This window comes from Dipodomys ordii, unplaced genomic scaffold (assembly GCF_000151885.1).
Source record: "Dipodomys ordii isolate 6190 unplaced genomic scaffold, Dord_2.0 Scaffold7, whole genome shotgun sequence".
Lineage (NCBI taxonomy): Eukaryota > Metazoa > Chordata > Mammalia > Rodentia > Heteromyidae > Dipodomys > Dipodomys ordii.
Window position 1 is genome coordinate 17,980,646 of NW_012267223.1, and position 25,404 is coordinate 18,006,049.

The following is a 25,404-nucleotide window of genomic DNA, read 5'->3' on the forward strand; positions in this document are numbered from 1 at the left end:
GTTTACGCCTGGTGACCCTCTATGTGGGTCCTTCCCTAGTTATAAAAAAGCACCAGTACTTCAGTGCCTTGTAGTTATCCTATGGTCTAATTTTTCTGATATAAGGTCAGTGAGAATAACCCTTTTGGTATAGATTAAAATATTGAGGCTTAGGCAGTTAAGTGATTTGCCATGAACAAAAAAGTTATAAAATGACAGAACTAAAATTAATCCTTTCTGATATAAACTATAGGCTAAAAGTTCCAGTTCCCGCCGGCTAGGTCAAAAACCCTCCTACATGTTCCATCTGTTCCTCCACTGTTTGGTAATGGTTGCTGGTCTCAACCTTGGCCAAGACCTCTGATTAAATTAACAACATGTAAAAACTTGAGTTCTTAGTCATTTTATTACTGTTTATGGCTAAAATTAAGTTTACTTCTTTTTCATGGTATTTATTAGACTAGAATATGCATAGATTAGAACACTTGCTCAACCATTTCAGTCTTCCCACCCCTAAGAACAAAGACTAAATTCTCCCTAATAAGAAAAGTACTAAGGAAGATGATTTTATCAGGTAGAGTGAACTTTGAAGGGCCATAAATTATTGTATTATCTAAGGCCTTTTCCAACTCTAGAGTGATAACATCTCCATTAAGAATGTATAACTTTGAGGGGCTGGGAAGGTGGCTCAGTGATAGAGTGGTTGCCTTGCATGCATGAAGCCCTGGGTTCGAATCCTCAGCACCACATAAGCAAAAAGAAAAAAGCCAGAACTGGTGCTGTGGCTCAAGTGGTAGAGCGCTAGCCTTGAGCTGAAGAGCTGAGGGACAGCGCCCAGGCCCAGAGTTCAGGCCCCACAACCGGACCCAAAAAAAAAAAAAAAAGAATGTATAACTTTGGCCCTGGGTTCAATTCCTCAGCACCACAGAAGCAGAAAAGGCCAGAAGTGGTGCTGTGGCTCAAGTGATAGAGCACTAGCCTTGAGCTGAAGAGCTGAGGGACAGCACCCAGTCCCACGACTAACAACAACAAAAAAAATGTGTAACTTATAAGAATAGAAATTCGCTATAAATGCCTATCAATCATTGGCTAGTATGTGCTTTCAATTTCAGTTCTTTTTGTTTTGTTTTTATTCTCTCTAGTCTTGGGGCTTGAATTTCAGGCCCCGGACACTGTCCCTGAGCTTCTTTTGCTCAAGGTTAGCACTCTACCACTTGAACCACAGTACCACTTTTGGCTTTTTCTGTTTATGTGGTACTTAGGAAGTAAACCCAGGGCTTCATGCTAGGCAAACACTCTACCACTAAGCCACATTCCCAGCCCTCAATCTCAGTTCTTGACCTTCTTGCTCTGTTGCCATCTCTGGATGTGGTTTTCCTAGAGTAAAGTTGGTATCATTGTTTCAGCCAAAAATGCAGGTGTTAGGTTATCTACACCAAAGGAAAATTTACTCCTGGTGACCCTCTAAGACATATATACTGCTGTGGGCCCTTCTCTATTTATTTTTGGGGGAGATGCGGGGGTGGTCAGTCATAGGGCTTGAACTCAGGGCCTGGGTACTGTCTCTGAGCTCTGTTGCTCAAAGCTAGCATTCTACCAACTTGAGCTACAGTACCACGTCTAGTTTTCTGGTGGTTAATTGGAGATAAGAGTCTCATGGACTTTCTTGCCTGTGCTGGCTTTGAACTATGACCTTAGATCTCAGCTTCCTGAGTAGCTAGGATTGTAGGCATAAGCCACTGATGTCTTGGGCTTACTTGGAATTTAAAATTGCTTGGAATGGGAGCAATAAGTGGTTTGGAATCTGGAGGCATGGCTTAGTGCCCCCCCCTAGCAAGCACAAGGTTTTGCTTGAGTTCAAACCTTAGTACTGCCCTCCCCCACACACAGAAAAAGAAAAAATATTGTATAATTATTTACTCATTGGTATATATGAAAGAAAATTCTGTAATTCCAGTGTGACTTGAAACCCTTTCCTCAATGAGATGGGAGAAGGAAAGAAAATGATCTATTCACAGTGATAGAGGATAACAAAGATATTACATGTGAAAATCTAACCTGTTTATTACCCTTTCACTTTGTAGCTCGTTCTCCAGTTTTTAGTGCCATGTTTGAACATGAAATGGAGGAGAGCAAAAAGGTATGTAACAACAGAAAGGATACGTGTCTTTAGCCAGGTGATTAGAATCAGATCGTTTCCCAGTTTGGTAGCAGATTTATTTTCCTAATTATTTTTTTTCTTACTGTGTTATTAAAATGGAGTACAATTCCCTGAATAGATAACTTCTGAGAGCAGAGAGAGAGGTACCAGTGTGGAAGTATTCCAGGGAAAGTGGACTCACTTTATCCCCCAGGAGATCATCTAAACAGTTGCCAGTGAGGGTATTAGATACGTGTTTCTGCTTAGAAAGTTCAGAAAAATAAAAAAAATTACAGATATAGTTGTTTTGCTCTTATATTTGAGAAAGCAAACAGGCTGTATAGGATGAGAAGGGTATAATATCAAGTAGGGTAAGGAGACATTTTCTATTCATTTAAGTGATTTTAAGTGATAAAAAGCTTCTCTCTTCACCACAGCTTAAAATCATGAACATAGTTAGGATTTTGTTCTGTTGGAAGGTTTTCTCATTTTCAGTTTTTCTGGCATAGAATCGGGTTGAAATCAACGATGTGGAGCCTGAAGTTTTTAAGGAAATGATGTGCTTCATTTACACGGGAAAGGCTCCAAACCTTGACAAAATGGCTGACGATTTGCTGGCAGCTGCTGACAAGGTAAGATAAGAATAGGAAATTAATTGTAGGTCCAGGTTTTGTTGTGACTTCTTCAATTCTGAAAATGGACTTCTCTGTTTCATTGTGGGTAAAACAAGCATACATATATCTTAGTATGGTCTAGACAAACTTATTTATACATGTCATTCCAACACAATAGTAACCTTTTTGTTCTCAAATGTGATCTTCTATGAATGGTAAACTGTGGGGTCACTCCTAATCATGGAAAAGAAAGATGGGGTTGGTGTTCACCTCTCTTCTTGTCCCAATTCAAAATAAAACCACAGTAAGAGAAAAGATTCAAGTAACACTAACATTTGGATTGTGCTTTATAATTTTCCATCTTTTAAAAATTTTTGTTATAAAAGAATACATTGTATTGTGGTTAGCATTTTCAGCTCTGCTAAGTAGTTACTGAAAGATATACTAGCTCTTCAAAATTATAGAACAATCAATGGCTCTTTGAAAGGAAGAAGATACTGAATTTATCTAAGTCAAAGAATTGCCATTTTACTGCAGAATTTCTCAGACATGAAGCATGTTAAGGTACACTGGGAGTTTTCCAAAAGGGAATATGATGGACAGCATCTACAGTTTAGTTAACCTTGAGTTCCTTCTCAAGAATCACTTCTGAGGATTAGTGGACCCAAAACACATATTGGGAAACTGACTTTGATTGTATAGACAAATTAGATGGAGTCCAGAGACCTGCTTGTCCAGGCCTTGGGCCTATGAAAACATCCCAGAGGCTCACTGTAGAGAAGCTTTCTTGTGTGAGAACAGGAGTGATGGGTGTGAAGATGTTAAAAGGACTTACCCTGCAATAGTAGACCTCATGGGAAAAGATTGTCTGCTGGAATGCTAGCTTTTCTTGTCTTGGTGCTCCTACACCATCTGGAAGGAGAGTATTCGTGGTGGGAGGGGGGCGGGTGGGTGGGACTGGTTATGGTCTCCTTCCACTTCTCTTTGCATCTGTGGGCACAGAAAGGTGCCTGGATTTACAGTGGAGGTTTTACCTTACTGATCAGCATTTTGGAATGTGCCTAGAGGATGAGATACATAGATCCTATCAGTAAAGCTGATGAAGATGGGAATAATGATTGTATGCTTCTACTCTAAGCGTACCGATCAGTGGAAACTTGGTTTCAGTAAGACATGGGTGCCCATGGCTCACACCTGTAATCCTAGTTACTCAGGAGGCTGAGATCTAAGTATAGAAGTTCAAAGCCAGCCCAGGCAGAAAAGTCCATGAGACTCTTTGTCCAAGTAACTACCAGAAAACTGGAAGTGGTGCTGTTCAAGCCCAGGATTCCCCCCCCTTCCCCCCCCCCAAAAAAAAAGAAAGAAAACATTTGCTGCAAACTCTGGAGAATAGAAGGTAGAGCATCGTTTAGGTGATTCTGCCTGAACTGCTGTGGATTTCAGTGAGTAGTCACTTGTTCTTGTCTACATCAGGTACTTAGTTCCTCATCTTCTAGATCTTGGAAGGACTAGTAGTACCTCAAGGCCCACCTTTTTTTTTTTTTTTGGAGAGAGAGAGAGAGAGTGTGTGCATTGATGCTGGTCCTGGGGCTTGAATTCAGTGCTTGGGCACTGTCCCTGAGCTTACCTTTTTTTTTTGGGGGGGGGGAGTGTGTGTGTGAGTGTGTGTGTGTATGCATTCATGCTGGTCCTGGGGCTTGAATTCAGTGCTTGGGCACTGTCCCTGAGCTTTTGTGCTGAAGGCTTAGCTCTCTACCATTTAAGCTAAGGCTCTATTTCTAGCTTTTTTATCTCCAATTAATGGAGATAAAAGTCTCAGGGAGGGGCTGGGAAGGTGGCTCAGTGATAGAGCGCTTGCCTTGCCCTGGGTTTGATTCCTCAGCACCGCATAAGCAAAAAGAAAAAACCCGGAAGTGGCGCTGTGGCTCAAGTGAAGCAAAAAGAAAAAAGCCGGAAGTGGCGCTGTGGCTCAAGTGGCAGAGCACTAGCCTTGAGCTGAAGAGCTGAGGGACAGTGCCCGGGCCCAGAGTTCAGGCCCCAGACCGGACCCCCCCCCCCCAAAAAAAAAAAAAAAGTCTCAGGGGATAGGCTGGGAAGGTGGCTCAGTGGTAGAGTGTTTGCCTCGCATGCTTGAGGCCCTGGGTTTGATTTCTCAGTACCACATAAACAAAAAAAAACGGAAGTGGCACTGTGGCTCAAGTGGTAGAGTGCTAGCAAAAGCATCTCAGGGACAGTACTCAGGCCCTGAGTTCAAGCTCCAGGACTGGCCAAAAAAAAAAAAAAGTCTCAGGGGCTTTCCTGTCTTGTGTTGGCTTTGAACCATGATCCTCAAATCTCAGCCTCCTAAGTATTTAGTGTATTACAGATGTGAGCACTGGTACCCAACTAAGGCCTACTTTTTAGACAGAAATACTAAGGCCTAAATTTGTACATCTTTAGAGCTGAAGTTAAACTTCTTGTTCCTAAGGTTTTATTACTGCTTTTTGGCCAGAGACCATTCCGTACAGTAATTCTAAGTGCACAGAGTGTGAAGATGTTAACCTAAATTTTTTTCATTCTAAGGATAATACTTTCAATACAGTGTGTTTGTTGTCTATTTTTAAGATTAAGCAGTTGAACCATAGCAGTGCTTTAAATTTATGAATGAGTTCCTTTTCAACTTCCATTCAGAGTTTCCCATTAGTCTTTGCTCCAAGACTATTTAAAAACATTTTTTACCTTTACACTTCCCCGTGAATTTTAAAGAAAGTAGAATAAGAAATATTTCATGGAAGGATCTAAACATCAAAATGTACCCAAGAGGCTAAAACAGCTTCTTCTGAGCTTTTCTAGTCTCCTGGGGACATGTGTAATTAGACCAAAAACAAAACAAAACACGTCGCCAGGCCTAGGAGACATAATTTCAATCTCCGGGGTAAGTACTGCCATTAGGCAGGTTTTTCAGAAGCATAATTAAGGGGAAAAAAATTTTATCCTCTAAGGGACAAGAGTGGCTACTTTTGTCTAATTATGCAGTAGGGATCGGAGCTATTCACAGTAAAAGTCCTTTTAAAAGAATATTAGGATAAGAGAAATAGTATGTGAGTACTGAAAAAAGACTGAACATTTACTCACTTTTTCTGTTTTTTTTTTTTTTTTAAATAAAAACTGCAACCTTATTTCTTGCTTGTCTAGTGTCATTCCTGTTTTTCTTGGGAACCTATTTTCCAGTTACTCAAATATAAAAAAAAATTAAAGTTGCATCAAAACCAATAAAACTCTCTTTTAGCTGCAGGAGCTCACAGGGCTTGCAGACATGCCTCCTCACCCCAAATTCATAACAACAGAAGATGTCCTGATTTGATTGCTATGATTCAGCCTGGAGAGATGTGATGCCATTGAGTTCTGAGGCCCTCAGGATGGGACCTCTAAGAACTGTGGACAGGCTCAGCAAACTGTTTTCCTATGAATTGACATTTTAGTGTGTGCTTTTTTTTTATTTCGTTACTTTTTCTGTCTTGAATTTCCTTTGTAAGCTCATGTCATATGAGCGAGTGAGTAGTAGAGCTGCATCAGACCCAGTCAACTAGATCAGATAGGCCCAGGTTAACCTAGACATTCCATTTCCAGATCGTATGTGCCTTTTCTTTAGAAAATGGGAGTTTTTAAACTGAAATTGGATCCATGGTCTCTGCTTTATCTTTCACCCTTGAGAATGTTAACTTCAACCTCAATAAAACAGGACTTTATTGATCTCTTTCTCTTTAAAAGGAGGCCCTTAGTTCACCCTATTCAGGAACACCTAGCAGTAGAGATGCTAGTGAAAGTCACCACAGGATTCCTTTTCCAGCCTGGTGGGCCATTTGGGATATCTTGCTGGGCTAGTGACAATGCTTAAGTAGAAAGAAAGGACTGTGCTTCACCCAAGTTGGCTCTAGATAAAAAGATAGCAGAAAGTTTAAATGTAATGCTCCTGTTGGCCTGAAGCATACTTATGCCTCATGCAGGTAGGTGGTGATAATTTAAGAAAGACAGTTCATAGAGTAAACTTTAGGATGTAGGTCTACTATATAATTGCCGTTTTTCACAAATAGATGGACCTTAACTTTAGCTGACTTTAGTCAGCTAAAGCTTAAACAACTAACCTTCAAGAGTGTGTTTATGTTTTCTCATTACAATAGTAGCTTTTCATGCCCTGTGCAATGTTGTTTTGGTATCCAGTTATACGGTGCTACAGCCAAAGAAAATCTGTAGCGATCAGCCCAGAATGATAGCTGCTCTGATGACAGCATTGCTTGTGTTTTACAGTATGCCCTGGAGCGTTTGAAGGTCATGTGTGAGGACGCCCTCTGCAGTAACCTCTCTGTGGAGAATGCCGCAGAAATTCTCATCCTGGCTGACCTCCACAGTGCAGATCAGTTGAAAACTCAGGCAGTGGATTTCATCAACTAGTGAGTTGGCATTTTCAAAGTTCCTCTTTCAGAATAATTGGATAAAGAAAGGAGAAAGACTTTGAATTTGTAGGTAAAGCAGGCAAGTAGCTTCATTAACCTTTTGGTAGTAAGGATAGAGTTTTCATCTTTTTCTTCAGCTTGACAGTATGGAAAGTAGTTTTGCTTTCATAGATCAAATCCTAGTTGTGAGTGAAGTGTTTGCTTCCAAATATGATCAGAATTGATGAAAATGATAATGTACTGGCCTGAAAAGGCCGTGTGCCCCTAGTGACAGCATTTTTACTTCACTAACTTAATAAAAGACATAGAGGTACTTTTTTTTAATGAGTTAGTAAAGTGTATCTGATAGTTTATGCAGGGATAGGGAAAAGAAAGGAAATAATCAGTAACTGAAATTGTTAAATGTTGTTTTGAGAAAGAAACATTACACTACTCCTGTTTCTTCAAGTGAAAGAATTCTGAAATCCTTTGAAGGTACCAAGATGAGTTGTTACTACAGTTCATCTTCTCATTGGAACACATTCTCTTCCCTTGCTGATGTGGATTAAAAGTTGATATAGAAGCAAGCTCTGGGGTAAAACAAATCTGAGACATTCTAGATAGGTAAATGAACAATAAATTAACATAGAAAATGGTAAAAAAAAAAAAAAAAAACAGGAAATTATTTTCTCTAGATCTCGTTGTAAGATTGTTTCTAAGGAGTTATCAATTGAGACAGAAGAGGGAGAAGAGACCACCAAATATGAAGTTCCACTGAGTGCTCACTGTGTACTTGATGCATGCTTGGAACCTTTTAGAACTTTACCATTGAAAGAAGTATGGTTATCCCCTCTGTTCTCATCCCCTTCCCCACCCCCACCTTTGGTATAGTACCAGGAATTTTGTCTAGGGCATCATGCTTTTGTTAGACAGATGCTCTATCACTTGAACTACATCCACAGCTCTTAATTCTTTTTTTTTTTTTTTTGGTCGTGGAGCCTGAACTCTGGGCTTGGGTGCTGTCCCTCAGCTCTTCAGCTCAAGGCTAGCGCCCTACCACTTGAGCCACAGGGCCACTTACAGCTTTTTTCTGCTTATGTGATGCTGAGGAATCGAACCCAGGGCCCCATGCATGTGAGGCAAGCACTCTACCACTGAGCCACTCTACCACCCAGCCCAGCTCTTAATTCTTATTTTATTTTTGAGCTAAGGTCTCCCTAATTTTGTCCAAATGACTTTAAACTCTTGATGCTTCTGCCTCTGCCTTTGAGTAGCTCATCTTACAGGTATACACCACCACACCAGATTCTTTTCCCTCCTTTTTGACAAATAGACCCCAGCTGTGATCTGGTTAAATGACAAAGCTAGGTGGTAGCTCAGAGTTAAAGAAGGAACCCTTGCTCTTTCTCCTTATTAGTATCGTTAGTGAACACGAAGTGCCGGGTACAATGGCTCAGTGTCCCCATTTTGAGAATTAGGACAGCCACAGTCCGATCACCAGTCTTAACAGATTCTTGTGCATATTAAGGTTTCTGGGCACAGCCTTCATTAACGCCCTCTATACCAGACACTGGGAAGCACACTGTCCAGGGTGCTGTCCTATTCGTCTTTTGCACATCCCTCAGGTAACCTTCTTTCCATGTTTTTCCTAGTCATGCTTCGGACGTTTTGGAGACCTCTGGGTGGAAGTCAATGGTGGTGTCGCACCCCCACTTGGTGGCTGAAGCATACCGCTCTCTGGCTTCAGCACAGTGCCCTTTCCTGGGGCCCCCACGCAAACGCCTGAAGCAGTCCTAAATCCTGCCAGTTGTGAGACTCCGTTTATTTTCCAGAAGCAGCAGCCACTGCTGCTGCCATTGACCACCAGGTAGACAGGACAGCGCAATCTGGAGCTTTTACTCTGTTGTGGGAAAAGACTGCATCATGGCCCCAGACTTTTAAAACAGCACTAAATAACTTAGGGGAACGGGGGGAGGGACGGGCCCAGGACTGGGGGCTACTCAACCTAATGAAAACCCTGTTGCCATGTCACCGTGTTCCCTTTGGCCTGGCCAAGTCTGACACTGGGATTCAGTTTAGGCACTGGCCCCAAGCACATCCCAGCGGTGGTACTTCGGAGAAACCTACCTGCATCTGACTGAGCAGAACAAATCGTCAGGTGCCTGGAGCAAAAAGGAAAAAGAAAAAAGAAAGAGGACATTTAGTTTTAAGAGAAGGGAAAAGGAAAGAAGAATTTTTGCAAAATTTTTCAAAAATCAGTTTGTGGATTCCAATAGTATTTATGTTAAAAGAAGCAAATTTTAGTCCTTCCAGTTGTGCTAAAACTTGGATGTTTGTGAACATTCCTCACTATCATACAAGTATGAGAAGACATCTCATTGTTAGCACTTATTGTTTGCAAGAACGGAGTCTATCTTTGTATCCTCTTATGAAAAGTGACAAATGAAAGCAGAAGGGGAAAGGAGGTCATTTGATCTGGAAGATGAGTGTTTTGATGGTAGTAGCTTTTGCAAAAATCTTTATTGGTGTTGAAAACTGGAAAAAATAATTCATCCAGAATTTATACTGTCTTGATAAGAACAATGGTTCTCTGTTTTTAGATATTGTGGAAAATGTTTTTTGGCATTTTTCTCTGATTTTATTTCTCTTCCCTCCCCTCCCTTTTTTCTAAGAAAAAAAAATACAGGCAAAAAAAAAAACAAAAACAAAAAACCTAGGAAACACAAAAAAGCAAAGAGAAAAGGAAATTTTATTATTAATACTGTGTGAAAAACAAATCCTAGCCCAGATTGCTCAGCTGTTCATACCTGACTTGCCGCCTGCATAGGAGCCAGTCCTGTTCCTTCTGATTAGCTCCTCTTCCTACCGGGGAGAACTTCCAAATGTTAAGTTTTTTCTTTTTGAAAATATAAATAATTACTATTTTGTACTGTGTGGTATCTCTGGTCTTTTGTTTCACTCACCTGGCTTGTCTCTTGAGTCTGAGTTTCTTGCATAAGGGATTTCGAAGCCCTTGTTTGATCCTTCATCTTGGGGAGATTATGTTTGAAATGTCTAATAAGCAGTAGGGATTTATTTATTCTCCATAATCTCGTTTCCTTTGTGAGCTCTCAGCATCTGCCAGTCTTTGTCTTCCTTTAGTATCTGATAGTCCACATCCCGATGAGGGACCAGGCCCCTACCTCTGCCAAGGCAAGTAATTATAATGGGCTTTTCTGCACGCTATATGTTTGAAGACCTAATCTTCAATCCCCTTCCTCCTAACTAAATATAAAAGGATCCAGGAAACATGGATGTGGAGATTAAATAAAGGAAAAGTACTGTTGCTGATTGGTCCTGTTACTGACTTGATGTGTTTCTAGGAAAGTTAAGGTCTTAACTCCCATTGAGCTCCCAAGACTGCTGTGGGCTCCTGTCAGCCTGTTCACAGTGTTAGAGCAGTGGGATGCGCTGCAAAGGGCAGTCACCGTTTGGAGGAGGCGCAGTATTAGACCTTAGGTCAAACCTCAACCTATTTCCCCTTCTATTTCTTTTCAGCGGGCCCTTATTTATTAGCTTCACAAAATTTCTGGTTTTTATTTATCTCACCACACCAACACTGATTAGATAGATGGTCTTATTACTAACCAAAGTCAGAATCTCTTTATTAGAAAGCATTCCATTGCTTGTCCTGGTTTCCCCTGTGGAAGGAAGTGCCCAGTTCTCCACGTGCTGACTGCTGGCCTATGCTATCTCAGCTCCCAGTTTCCCCGATAGCACACAGACTTAAGTATTCCAAACAGACCCCACGTCTCCTCTACCTATATCGTCTCATGGATAATTGCATTTGTTTAGCAGCTCTCAGCTCTTAGCTGACCTCCATCTTCATGTCTCATTTGAACTTCTAACCCTTGATGAGTTTGGTTGGTTGGATAGGGGATAGATAGCCTCTTCCCAGTCTATAGCTGGGAGAAGCTGAAACCCAGGGAAGAAACATGCCTAAGTTCACACACAACTGTCAAGCACCAGATCTTCTCATATTGGATCCTGAAGCTTACATAATGAATGGAGCAGGAAGTTCCATTTCTGGAATGCTTAGGCACAAAATTGGAAGTAAAGCTTGCGTCTTCTGGGAATAGGAAGAACAAACTCTGGAAAGGGGCCTTCATTGACCTCCAGGGTTCCTGCAGGTCCGACCAGATTTGCTCTCCTCTTCTGTCACAGGATACTCTAGGTTGGAGACAATGGGCGCCGGGAATGTGCCCTCGGGAGGGCTGCAGTCTGGCACTAGCTTCTAGCAGGATGAGGGTCTCTTGTGGGATTTATGGGATTTTCAAAGTGGACTTCACTCTGGATACAACACAGCTGTTGTTGGAATTTCAGGTATAGGTGACACAAATGCTTCTTCTGTCATTGCATGATTTCTGGACATGTTTGTTTTTGTTTTAAATGATACAGTTGAAGCCATCTGGTTCTGACAACATCAGAGCCTCAGCATACTGTTTATAAACCTCCCACTGCCACCACCCCTTCCCTTAGCTCCCCTACATCTGAAATTTAATTCAAGTTAACTCCACAATCTGGGGCATGTGCTGTCACTGCAGAGATGTCCGTGCCAGTGGAACAGTTGGAGATTGCAATTCCACAAGGATATTGCTTATTTATCAAAACAATATTTGAGGCCAGTAGTTTTACAGAACCTCTGGAATTGCAGTTTCAGGTCCACATAGATTATTTGGCATCATCCTCATCTCTGGTCCTCCCCAGTGGCCAGCCCCCCACATCCCCCATCATATTTCCTACACAGAGATTGACCTTCTTGTTGTAATTATTAAGCAGCTTAGACACCTTTATAAATTTGGACCATTTGGGGAGGAGATGTCTCTTTTTTCCTTTTTCCTGGTAAGGCTGCTGGCCTTTCGCTCTCAAAGATGCTGCTGCTGCTTTTCATTTATTTCATTCCAGCCAGGGACATAGAGGATCCTTTCCTAGGCCAGGAAGATCTCTGGCTAGACCACTGCTTTGTACATTCTTTTTAAAATCTGGCTTCGGCCTATTGTGGGATCTCCATATTGTGTGAGCCTGTGCAGATGAAAGGAAGCAGCTTGTATGTTTTTGAGCAGAACAACAAACAGAGGGGGAGTAGAGCTGCACTTTGAAACTGAATGTTGCTTTGTTCTGGCCTTTCAACTCCTATAAAAGAATAACCAAGTTCTCCAGTATGACTATTAGATCTTTTCGTTTGTCTTTGTCAAAAACAAACTCTTGGTTGCAGCCCAACCTTATTTTCCACAACTAATTAGCTTTTTAATCAGCCTGGGCCTCCTGTGTTTCCTTTGTCTCATGACTTCACTGAACTCTGCCCTCCATCACTTAGATTCATTTCTGATGGTTTGCTGACTAATCATTCAGGTGAGTATCACTGGGCTGCTCCTTAGGTATGTGTATGGGAAAGGTAGATGTGCTTTCCCCCTTTCCTTTTCGGAGGTAACTGCACGGCGGTGAGTCCTTTGACCCAATAGGTGGGTGCTTCATGGACACATTGGGGCAAGAAAGCAGATGTAGGACGATGAGTCTTTGGGATAATGAGCTGGGAGAACCAGAAGCTTTGACCTACAGATGAGAACAGAAACTTGAATGTTGTTGACTGATGGGATCTTTATGCCGATATGCCATTAGCAAGATGATTGCTCCCCCTCTGTAAATCCTATAATGCTAGAATCGAAAGTAGCATCTGGAATACTATTTGGTGTTGATTTCCATGGCTCTAAGGGAAAAAAAAAATGTAGACTTGAGGGAATTCAATAAAAGCAGCCGAAATGATGGCGGTGTTAAGGGAATCAACTCTAGGGGAAAAACCTTATGAAGATAAAATAGGCACCATTCTACTGTGGGAATGTAGCACCAGTACCTGCAGCTGACAGATGTCAGTGTTCTGAACACTTGCCGGCTTGTCTTGTGCTCCCATTCACTCCAATGTGTACCTAGCTTGGAAACGTAGGGATGTGACTTTCTCAAGGTTACACAGCTAGGCCCAGAGCCAAGAAGAAACAGGCAAAGAAATACTTGGGGTTTAAGCCCAAGGATCAGACAGGAGGTGAAATTCCATGCAGTGACATGAGGGGAGGTCTAACCCCTAAAGACTCTTTTTAAGTGGCTCAAGTGGTAGAGCACCTGTCTAGCAAGCACAAGACCCTGAGTTAGTACCACCAAAACAAAACAAGATGAACAAAACTGAAAGGAGGCTGGGTACTAGTGGCTCATGCCTATAAGCTACTCAGGAGGCTGAGATCTGAGGATCATGGTTCAAAGCTAGTCCAGGCAGGAAAGCCCATGAGACTCTTATTTCCAATTAAGCACCAGAAAACCAGAAATGGTGCTGTGACTCAAAGTAGTAGAGCACTAGCCTTGAGCAAAAAAGTTCAGGGACAGTGCCGAGGCCCTAAGTTTGAGCCCCATGATCAACCAAAAGAAAGAAAAATGATTTCCTAAAGAGAGGTTTCAATACTTCATTATTCATATTTGAAGTGTTTGCTCTATCTCACTGGTTTGCTCACTGGTGTGCTGCTAGAGGTACATGTGTGTTCATCTCCAAAACATGGAACCCTTTATTGGTAACCCTTTATCAGCCCCATGATGTAAATACTCCCCGCATGGCTGATTTCAGGCCTCAGTGGACTCACTGATGAGGACCTGGGGAGGGATGTGCAGTAATCATCATCTAACATCTCTACCATACAGATACCATAAACACAAATAATCTCATGAGCTAATAGTAAAGTGAGATAATTAGGAAGATATTAATTTTGAGTATTGCCTTCACTGATTTTATTATAATACAATTTAATTCTTAATAATGGCTGTTTAATAGCCACATCTCAAAATTCCCTGCAATTTAGTACTTATCTCTAGAGATGCAGTTGTGGACCAAATCCAGCACACCACGGGTGTGGTTTTGCATTTGTCCTTTGGCATCTCTGCATCCAGTTATTTCTGTCCCACAGCACTTTAAGATATGCTTATATAGTTAATGGAAAGATGAAATACTATCTTTTTGTTCATCTATAGATACGTTGACATTGACTCATGTTTACACATATTAATCTCTCTAGGCAAATTATTATAATTTTATGTCTATCTCTCACCAGTGTAGAAGTGTTTGTTGGAACACGAATGAAAAATAGTTATCAACACCAGCCAGTGACCTGACAAACAGTGGTTGTTTCCAGGGCTATGGCCTCCATATTTTGTGCTGCTTGCCCCCATTAACCCTGTGCTGAAGTTTTTGACAAAAGGGAAAGGCATGGGCTGGAGGCACAGCTGTACTCAAACGCCTCCTAGTGAGGAGAGGCCCTGAATTCAAACCTCAGTATTCTACACCAAAAAAAAGTGGTCAGTTGTAAGTGGGTCCCCAGTATCCACAAGAAGTGAGTCTGCCTAGATTTTGACACTTAGGGATGAAGTGTGTTACAGTGTTTCTATATTTTACTAATAGTTTGTTTATACATCTGATATACAATCTGCTAAGGACCAGGCTAGTTTCTAGGTATACAATTGTGAGTGAAACTTACTTCTGTTTGCCTGCAGGGGAGCTTAGGGTCTCATGGGGAGTCTATATCCTTTTAAGCCCCCCTCTCTGTCTATCTATGTATCTATCTATAGATATAGATAGATAGATAGATAGATAGATAGATAGATAGATAGATAGATAGATAGATAGATAGATAGATAGATAGATAGATGTAAATTAAGACAGATTCACCCAAGAGAAAAGTATAAAAGTATATAAGGTCAGCCTGGCACTGGTGGCTCATGCCTGTAATCCTAGTTACTCAGGAAGCTGAGATCTGAGGATCACGGTTCAAAGCCAACCCATCAGGAAAGTCCATGAAACTCTTATCTCCAATAAACTGCCAGAAAACCAGAAGTGGCACTGTGGCTCAAGTGGTAGAGCGTTAGCCTTGAGCTGAAGAGCTGAGGGACAGCTCCCAGGCCCCAGAGTTTAAGTCTCATGACTGACAAAAAAAGAAAAAAATATATAAAATCAGAAGAACCAAGGGGAAAAAATGCCAAAAAGTGCTAGCAAGAAAAAAGTTAAGAAATGCTTATTTGGATTAGCAATATGGAGGTACTGATGACCTTAGCCAGGGCCATATCAGACCAAGGACGGCAGCTGGGACAAGGTACAGAGTGGGGAGGTAAGAAGGGGAGACACCTTCCAGAGACAGTATAGGCAAGACTTTGAGATGTGGCTGTGAACGGCAGGACCAACTGAGGACAATACTGGAGAAGAAAGTGAGTAGATGTGTTTTGGTGGTTTCTGCAGAATAAAAGAGATGAGAGAAGCCAGGCAGTGGTGGCTCATGCCTATATTCCTAGATACATAGGAGGCTGAGATCTGAGGATCATAGTTCAAAGCCAGCCTGGGCAGGAAAGTCCGTGAGACTCTTATCTACAACTGCCAAAAAGCTCGAAGTGGAGCTTTAGCTCAAGTGTGGTACAGTGCTAGCCTTGAGTAGAAGCTCAAGCATAGCACTCAGACCCTGTAGTTTAAGCCCCAGGATCAGCACAAAAAGAGGAGGGTAGGCATATTTAAAGCTGGGTGGAGAGAGAGAGGACCCATTAAAGGAAGCTATTGAGGCTGTATGGTCCAATCTCCTGTGGGACTGTACAGAAGGTGGGCTCAGGCAGGAAGGAGGCCTGACTTGACTTTCTACGGAAACAAGCAGACTCATCCATAGTGGGAAGGTGAGGGAGTATGCACCTGGTAGCTCGTATGTTTTCCAATATTAAGTAGGTCATGGTGAGAACTCGGAAAGGGAGAGGTCTGAAGTGTGATCAGATCTAACCATAGAGGGGGCGGAGTCTGCTTAACGGCAGTGGCAAAGGTAGCATTCAGAACGTTTGGCTCAGCGTCTGCAGTCCAGGAGTGTGGCTTTCTTTCATGACACTGGCCAGAGGACTGGCCTGGGTATTCCCCTTTCTCATCTGTAGAATGGGTATGTTCATAAGAAAACCTTCCACATCTTTGATGTGAACCTGGTGTAAGATGACCAATGTGACTAGGTAACTATGGCTGCTCTAAATTATTTGTAGCCTTTTGAGTCTAATTCCTTTTATTTAGGATTTTTGGGTTGAAACATAAATCTGTGATGAAGCCAATGTGGGAATTTTCAGGATTTGCTCTGGAGAAAGCAGCCTGAAGAGATGGGCTCATCTGCTGTCCTGCAGGCTCCAGGTGTGTCTATGGTAATCGGTAATACAGGAAAAGAGTCCCAGTAAAGAGCCTACACCAGATCTTTCCGTCACCCCAAAATCACTTTCATTCTTCATTTATGAGCCTCACTGCCATCACTGGGGTAATCTCCAGAGGCCAGAAGATTAGGCGCTGCAGAGAGGAAGGAGCACTTGAACTGTAGCTATAAAGGTAAGGTTGGAGAGAAATAAAGGTGGTGTTGCTGGGCGCTGGTGGCTCACACCTACAATCCTAGCTACTTAGGAGGCTGAGCTCTGAAGATCAAAGTTCAAAGCCAGCCCAGGCAGGAAAGACTTAAAATTCTTATCTCTAATTAACCACCCCAAAACTGGAAATAGAGCTGTGGCTCAAAGTGGTAGCACACTAACCTTGGGTGAAAAAGCTCAGGGACAGTGCCCAGGCCCTAAGTTTAAGCCCCACCAATGACCAAAGAAAAAGAAAGTTGTCTGTTGGGCCATCGCTGCCTGCCCTCCAGGGAGAGATGGCTGCATCTGTTAGATCAAGCCCATCTTCTCTACAACATCTTTCTCCTTTGGCTTCTCCTTTCCTTCCTTTTCTGCTCCTTGTTCCTTCTCCTTCTGGAACGTGGAAGCTTCCACTTATTTCAACCCTGTTTTCCTAGACATTTCTCTCCCATCTCCGGTCCCTGCACTAGAGTAACATCTTGAGCCTGATCCTGCTGCATTAAAAAAAAAAAATCCTGCCTCCAACAAGCCCTCCAGTTCTGATCTCCGTGGAGATGTGGCAGATGGCAGCGCCTGACTGAGCGGCAGCGGCCCCCCATATCAGGCCAGGGAGTGCCAGAGCTGGTACATGGGGCAGTTATATGTCTTTTTCACATTGTGTATACGCTTAGTGCCTCTTACCTGAGATCCCCCAAACCAGAATTGCTCTCGTGTCCTAGAGAAGCAGCCTGGAAGAGTGTAGTTGCCTCTAACAGTGTGATTCTGTTCCTTCCACAAAGCCTTGAGACTCCCTGACCAGACCCTCTGTGCACCTCATCCCCTCTGCCCTTCCCAGGATGTGAGAGGAAGAGCTCTCTTAAGAACTGTCCTCAGGGGACTCACTATGTGGCAGAACAGATACGATCCTGTCAATGGAGAACACAGGCTGAGGCTAGGTATGCTTCACTTTCCCACTCACAAGGGCTACCAGCCGGGGACTCTGGGACTAAAGAGGCTGATGAAGCACTGGACAGTGGGTGGAGTGATGACTGTGGGTAAGGAGAGGGAGGGAACTGGGTTGGACCTGGATATGGCTGAGGATTGGGCAGTGGGACTCAGGATGAGTTAGGGCAGTGAGGAGAGTACATTCAAACCTGGAGGGAGCACTGGGCTAACTGTTCTGAGTGTCTTACCCTAGACTTAGAAATAAAGATCCTTTGGCCACCTGTATTCTCTGAGCTGTAATGTCTGTGCATGTTCATGGATAGAAGTTCTGGAAGGCTGACACCAATGAAATCCCTGCATACATTGCAAGGGCCTGAGGGAACACTGGCAATAGCGGGATCCAGACCCATGCAGCAGCAGGTACAAAAGAGGACCCTGTCCCTTATCCAGAATCTAGAAAAACCAAGTTGATTCTTGATCTGTCATGCTTTTTAGACATGACAGGTTTGTGACTTTGCCTGGAGTGCTTGTTTCATTTTCTCTGCACATTCTTCTTGGAGCAAGGAGTGATCGAGCACACAGCCATCCTTTCCTGACGGCATACAGCCTGGCCAGGATTGGGGAGGCCTGTGGTATGGGGCTGCGCGCTGAGCAGCTGAGCCACACACAGTTCCAGATGCTTTACTTGACAAGATCTATGATGAGGCAGTGGCAGGGTGAGGATTTGGATGCAGGTATCCTGGCTCCACACTCCATTTACACAGCTTGCCCTGAAGAAAAGCAACCAGCCTCATCCCCTCCCCTTCCAAGGATGCCCGTGAGGCCAGCTGGAGAGGGCTAAGGGCTACATGGAAACAACCCTGCCACAGTGCTCACCATCAACAGCATCATTCTATTTTTCCTGGTCACTATGTAGCAGGTGAACATGAAGGAAGAATTGCCACCCACGGCCCAGAGAGGCCAAAGGACTAGGTCATGATCACACAGCAAGTAAGACTCAAACCCAGCTCCAAACGCATGCTGGCTGGGTGGCCTTGCCTTGATCCCAGGGTTAGGGGAACCCAGATACTGTGGGAACCCAGGAGGCAGCAGCTTCCCAAGATATGTAGAGAATCTGCAGTGGGGGCTCCTGGTACAAATGGGAATCCAGAATTCCATTACTTTCCCTGTGATTAAGTGGTTCTCGGCCAAAAGCTCAATGGATTTCTGAAGACCTTTGTAGAAAAAGCAGCACATCGAATGGAGGTTGGGCAGCATACACCAACATGGACACTGTCTCTCCTCTCTTGCCTTCACGCTTCCTGAGGCCCTCAGAATGGTGTGCCACTGGTGTGGTGTGGCAGCAGCTTCCTTTCCCACTGGAGGGGTGAAAGCTGTGGGTACCTGGCGAGTGCCATACAATGAGGCACAGCAGGTATGACCTCTCATGTGCCAAAACATCTGGGTTCAAGTAGCTCCTTGGCTACACCTCAGGGGAAGTACCGTCCAGACAAGAAGCACATGGCCCTGCCCTCAAGTAGCCTCCTGGCTGGCGGTGGGGAGAAGACACCTCCATTTCCTGTTGACAGTCCCCTAGTTGGCAGGTGCATAGCTGAGAATGGGGGAACATGGGTGTGACAGAGGATATAGGTTTGGGAATATCTGGAGAGGAAAGCAGGAGAATACACAAAGTCCTACATGATGGAGGGTTCCTTTCATGAAGCAAAATCCAGAAGCTTCTGGTCCTAGCATAGGAAGGGGACTCTGAAGAATGTCAGGGCTGAGCCTAACGGTCCTTACTCTCCCTGGAGCTTCTTCCTCTTGAGTCTCCTGCTTCAATCCTGGCCCCTGATGTTACACTGACCCCAATTGAGTATTTACTCCAAGCCAATGGCTCCAGTGTGAACAAACACCTCTTCCTTGGATCTTCTGACCCTGTAGAGACCAGCTGGAACTTTGAGAGGCTTTATTAAACAATATTTGTTGAGTGAATAAGTACTAAGGGAGAACAGAAGGGGTATTAACGGATGATGTCCATGGACCTAAAAATAGCTGAGCTCACGAGTCTGGGTTTCTGAGTCTGTCCTTGCCAGGGCTTGGCAGGCTCTGCCCTGGCCAGGGCTCCTTCTGCCTTCACAGGGAGAAGCGGATGGAGGCCCAGCACCATGGAGGGGCCTTACTCATCCTTCAGAAACCACATGACCCTTCTGCAGCTTACCTAAGTGCCCCTGTCATTTCCTGTCCCCAGGAGGAGGACACCTTGAAGAAACACTGTTCTAGTGACACAGCTTTGCTTTGATGGGAGAAATGATCCCTCTGTTTCCCAGGCTAGGCCATTAAGAAGTCAGAGCGATGTCTGCACCTACATAGAAGTGGGCAGGGTGAGGATTGTCAGGCTTGACCTTAAACGGATGTGTTGGTCCTATTCCTGGCTTAAACCCAACACTGAGCCTCCAGCTGAGTTTGGTACTCTGCTCCCAAGGGCGTGGTTTGCTCCACTCTCAGCTGTACCCCTGTAGATTTTTTTTTGCCAGTCCTGGGATTTGAACTCAGAGCCTAGGCACTGTCCCTGAACTTCTTTGGCTCAAGGCTAGCATTCTACCACTTGAGCCACAGCGCTACTTCTGGCTTTTTCTGTTTATGTGGTACTGAGGAATCGAACCCAGGGCTTCATGCATGCTAGGCAAGCACTCTATCACTAAGCCACCTTCCCAGCCCACCCCCTGTAGACTTTGAACATTTCTAGGGCCACAAGCCTGGCCCTAGATGTGACAGCCTGACGGCTGTCACATGAACTTTGTGGCCACCAAGGTGGTCCAGGGCTCCCTGACAGGGCAGCCTCTCCTCCACCTTGTCTATGAGGCCTCTCCTGTCATACACTTCCTCTGCCTTGAACTTCCAAAGTTGTGTTGTTGCAGGTAATTAAAGAGGTTTAATTAAATTAGAATCCCATCTGGCTGGGATCAGACAGGCCCTTAATGAAGATTGTGTGTCACCAAAGTCAGAATGTAGATGGGACTCAGACATGTAAGGACTGGTTTGGGGGACTAGAAGCCCTTCAAACAGCAGTAGAGAATCCTGAGCCCCTCAGGACCTCATTGAAATATAGCAGCAACTTTTCCACCTTCCAAAATGGAAGCTACATGCCCTTGATGCCAGAGCCTTCATGTGTGTTTAGTAAGCCTCTCCTGTGTGGTACAATATGTGGGGACATTATTTCTGTACAGGTAAGAAGAGCAAAGGGCTCTAACACACCCATGGAATCTGCTGAAGCTAGAAGTAGCTCCAAAGGGACCCAAAGCACTGTGGCTTAAATAAGGTACAAGTTTGTTTTTTCTTTCACCGAAGGTAGGCAGCCTAACGCTGATACGTCATGTTTATCCCACAAAGTTGTCAAGGACCAAGACTTCTTCCGGCTTACCCTTCTATCACCTGTAAGGGGTGGATTTTACCCTCAGAGTCTAGGATGTCAGCTAGAGCTAGTGATCACCTACATTTTCCAGGCAGCAGAGTAGTGATGGACAAGAAAAGAGAGCACACCAAGTATAGTAAGATTTCTGAAGCATTCTAGGCATCAGTGGCTCATGCTTGTAATCCTAGCTACTCAGGAGGCTGAGATCTGAGGAGCATAGCTTAAAGGCACCCTGGGGAAGAAAGGTGCATGAGATTCTCATCTCCAATTAATCACCAAAAAGCTGGAAGTGGAGCTGTGGCTCAAGTGGTAAAGTGCTAGCCAGCTTTGAGCAAAATAACTCAGGGCTGAGTTCAAGCCCCAGTTCAAGGTGCTTTGTTTGGTTGTTCAAACATACACACACACACGCACACACACACACACACACACACACACACACACACACACACGTGGAACTTGCTATGTAACCATGTAGCTTAAGTGTCACTGGTCAAATGTCAGTCATATGACCATGTCTAGGTGACGGGAGGTGGAAAAAGCATAGAATGTATTTCAAGCAACCACATGACCAGCTAATAACTGAGTGTTCCACTACTACAGAGACAGGGGAAATAGATAAGGGACAATTAGCTGTTTCTGCAACATATACCATGGAGCAGAACCAGGACAGGAACTCAGGCCTCCTAATTCCAGCCTGGGACTCTTAGGATCAAAGCTGAAGGTAACTGAGACACATCTCCAAAGCGAAGATGAATAACATTTAATTTTCCCAGCCATACTCCAAGTTAGGAAGAAGACCTTAGTTTTTAATATAAGGAGGCTCTGGGAGATTGCATCCTTATCCAAGACCACCCAACTAATAAATTCCAGGACAAGGACAGGGACTCAGAGATTTTTGCAAACTGTGCTGTCATTTTACTTACAGTCTCTTTGGTTCTGAAGCTGCTTTGCTCCTGGAGACCAGCTAGCAGGTAATGATAAACCAGGAGGCCTTGAACTGGTCATTCTTGGCTTGACTTATTACCAGGTTAGCCTTCGAGCTAGGCAGGCTAATGGGAAAGAAGGACCTCTATAGGAACCACAGCCCAGTCCCCCAGTAGTCAAGTAGCAGTCCTCTGGAATTTCTGCCTTGGAAATGGTGTCAGCTGCCACTCCAGCACCTTAACATCATCAGCAGGTGCCACCCCCACCCCATCTTGCCTCTGTCTTGTGGGGCTGATGGTACCTCTTGTCACCCATCATCCCAGGAGGCTGGAAACACCACAGAACTTCAAGTCTTTGGAAGTACAGTTCTCTCTCCTCTTCCCAGCCACGACACTGGATCATTTCCCAACTCAGAGCACCTGGTTCCTTGTGTCTCCCTCAACCCACTTGATGATCTAGATCCCTGGTCATCCTATGACCTTCAGCTGCCTCCACCCCCATAATGCCCTTCCCTCAGCTTTCCAGTCCACCCACCCACCTCATGCGTCTCTGAGCAATGGTCCTCACTATGGGAATCTGCCACATGCAAGGTCATCAGCATTCCTGCCAAGGATGGGAAACAGGGTGACTCAGTTCCCGCTTGCTCATCTAGGGAAGGAGAGTGCAGAGAGGGTGGGTGAAGGAGGGAGGGACCAGTCACCTGTTCCCTTTTGCTTAATTGTCATCAAGAGCATGATGGAGCTTCGCTACCCAAGGACCCGTAGCTAGCTCTGCAGGCTCTGAGGAGGTTGCCCCTTTAGCTAGGAACGAAGGCCAGGGGTTTCTCTGTGGAGAGCTGAAGGCTGGAGACCACCTCCAGGTGTCTGGGTGCTTAGAAAAGGGAAAATGCCTTCCCTTTCAGCCCCAATACACGTCCCACCCTTGGCAATAAGGGAGGCACTACCCCTGGTCCCAAAGTGCTCCCCAGTCTGAGGGAGAGCTGTAAGCCATGTCCAACACACACACACACACACACACACACACACACACACACACACAGAGGTCTGGAAAGCTTGTGCCAATATAACAAGGGAGATAAGATGTCTGTCCTAGAGCTGGGTGCTGGTGGCTCACACCTGCCATCCTGACTACTCAGGAGGCTGAGATCTGAGGATCATGGTTCAAAGCCAAACCCAGGCAGGAAAGTTCGTGAGACTCTTGTCTCCAATTAACCACCAATTAACCACAGTAGTGCTGTGGTGCAAAGTGGTAGAGTACTAGTCTTGAGCAAAAAGAGCTCAGGGACAGTGCCCAGACCCTGAGTTCAAGCCCAATGACCAAAAACAAAAACAAACAAACAAAGAACAACAACCAGGGCTGGGAAGGTGGCTCAGTGGTAGAGTGCTTTGCATACTTTGCATGCATGAGGCCCTGGGCTCAATTCCTCAGCACCACATAACCAGAAAAAGCTGGAAGTGGTGCTGTGGCTCAAGTGGTAGAGCGCTAGCCCTGAGCTGAAGAGCTGAGGGACAGCGCCCAGGCCCGGAGTTCAGCCCCCCCCCCCACTACCACACCACTACCACCACCAACAACAAAAACCAACCAAACAACAACGAAAAACCCCGTCCTGGTTGGAAAAGGTCAGGACCAGCAGTAGGGTCCCTAAACAGTCCTAGGGGGACTGCCCTGAAGGGTGATGGGGAAAGCCAAAGGATTGGAGGAAAGGCAAGCTCTGGACCTTCTCCCTGGGAGACAGGTAGGAGAAATGGGAAGGATTGCAGGCCAGGACCTGGGGCCCATCTGTACAGGGATTTCTGTAGACACTGCTCACTGGGGGCAGAGGTGGATGCCTTCTTAGCTATAGGAAGTTGGATGGACCCATTATTTTTGTGTGGACCAAGGGTAAGAATGGATGTAAGAATAGGAGGGATCAAAAAGGGCTATTCCAAGAATTAAGACTTGGAAGAAACTCTGTTAGCAAAATCTGAGCTGAGAAGAATAGCCTGGTTCCTGGGGAAGGCAGAAAATGAGGAGAGAGGCAGCAGAGTGTGCATGAGGGTGAAATGAAGTTATTAAAATGAACCCACCCCCTGTGCAGGCAGCACTGTGTGCCAGGAAGGCCTGGCCCTCCAGCTGTCGGCAGCAGCTGGCTCTCCGCAGGAGGAGAGAAGTAGGAGGGGGTGGGTCACAGTGCCCCCAGGTCCTGCTGAGAGTTCAGCCGGCCATACAGAGAAGTGGGAGGGGGAGCCCCACAGTGCCTTCTTCATCTAGACCCTACAGTGTTGTAGGTGGTATCTGTGGGCATCACAGAGAGGCAAACTTTCCAGATTCCAGCAACTTCAACCCTCTCCTGGCAAGCTCAAACCCTGTACCTCTCTATCCCCAGGCACTTGTCTACAGGGTAAGGGAGGGGGAGAGAGGGAGTAAGCAGGTGCATCTCATCTGTTCAGAAGAGATGACTGCAGAATATAGTTTTGGGGAGGGGCGAGGAAACTGGGATGGGTACATGAGCTCCAGCCACTCTCCCTTTCTGGGTCACTTTGCAAAAGGTGGGGCTGCAACAGGGCTGTTCCTAAGCCCTGCCTCACTCTGGGCTGCCATATGTGGAGGAGGATCTGGGACTAAGTGCTGATGGGCAAAGGCAAAGGCTGGAACAGGCAAGGCCCTCTTGCCCTCATGCGTAGACTGTCCCTGCAGCTAGGCACTTGGTGGCTCATGTCTGTAATTCTAGCTACTCAGGAGGCTGAGGATCATGGTTTGAAGTCAGTCCTGGGCAGAAAAGTTACATGAGACACTTATCTCCTATTAATGACCAGAAAACCAGAAGTGGTACTATGGCTCAAAGTGGCGGTGCAAAAGAGCTCAGAGACAGCATCATGGCCCTGAGTTCAAGCCCCACAACTGACAAAAAAAAGACTGTCCCTACTGTAACTACACTGTTAGAAGGGACTCAATAACCTCCCAAGACAACAGGTCTAGAATGACCTTCTGAGGGGCTCTAGCCTTCCCCTCACTGAGTCCCAAGATATCCAACCATCTTTTCTGGTGAGGAGCCACAGGCAGCCTTCTGATCAGCTGAGGAAGGGAATGGCGGCACTCTGTCCTCCACATACCCGTACCACCCTGGTCTGTTCCTTCACCAGCATGTGACATCGTCTGCTGGAAGGACCCCACTCCATGCAAGGGAGATGAGAATTCCTGCTGGGAGAGAGCCCTGGTGGAGGGTGCAGGGTGTGGATCTTCTTGTCCCCTACACCCAGAGCTGAAGGGGTTTAGAAAGTTCTCCAGTGTGGATCTTGGGCATTTGTTATGATACAAGTCCTCAGGTCCCACCCAGAACTACTAAACTAGGTAGGACCCAAAACCTGTGTTGTCACAAACCCTTGGGATGATCCTGATGGCCACTCACAATTGAGGACCCCCAGAGTTGGGCAAGACCCTCGTGCTATTAGAGGAAAACACTGGAAGAAGCCAGTGACAATGAAAACTAATAGCAGAGCTTAGAAGCCCTTTACCCTAAACACTGGCCTGGTCAGTGGGGTATTTCCTACAGAGCCGACACGGATGGCAATTCTGGCAGGAGCATGTTAATCTGGACCAGCCAAAGGACTGACTCTTTCT

The 25,404-nt window shown here is 44.9% G+C and overlaps 1 protein-coding gene across 2 annotated transcripts in view; it reads left to right on the forward strand.

The window, feature by feature from the left end:
• Spop (speckle-type POZ protein) overlaps window positions 1-10,469 on the forward strand; it is a 91,949-nt gene extending 81,480 nt beyond the window's left edge. Inside the window, exons 8-11 of one of the 2 annotated variants that reach the window (XM_013038080.1) lie at window positions 2,064-2,119; window positions 2,629-2,751; window positions 7,021-7,163; window positions 8,798-10,469. In XM_013038080.1, the coding sequence (XP_012893534.1) occupies window positions 2,064-2,119; window positions 2,629-2,751; window positions 7,021-7,163; window positions 8,798-8,942 (467 nt within the window). In that variant the 3' untranslated portion in view covers window positions 8,943-10,469. The remainder of the gene's footprint in view (window positions 1-2,063; window positions 2,120-2,628; window positions 2,752-7,020; window positions 7,164-8,797) is intronic. The other variant, XM_013038081.1, reaches the window with a different exon arrangement.
• Window positions 10,470-25,404: the final 14,935 nt, after the last annotated feature.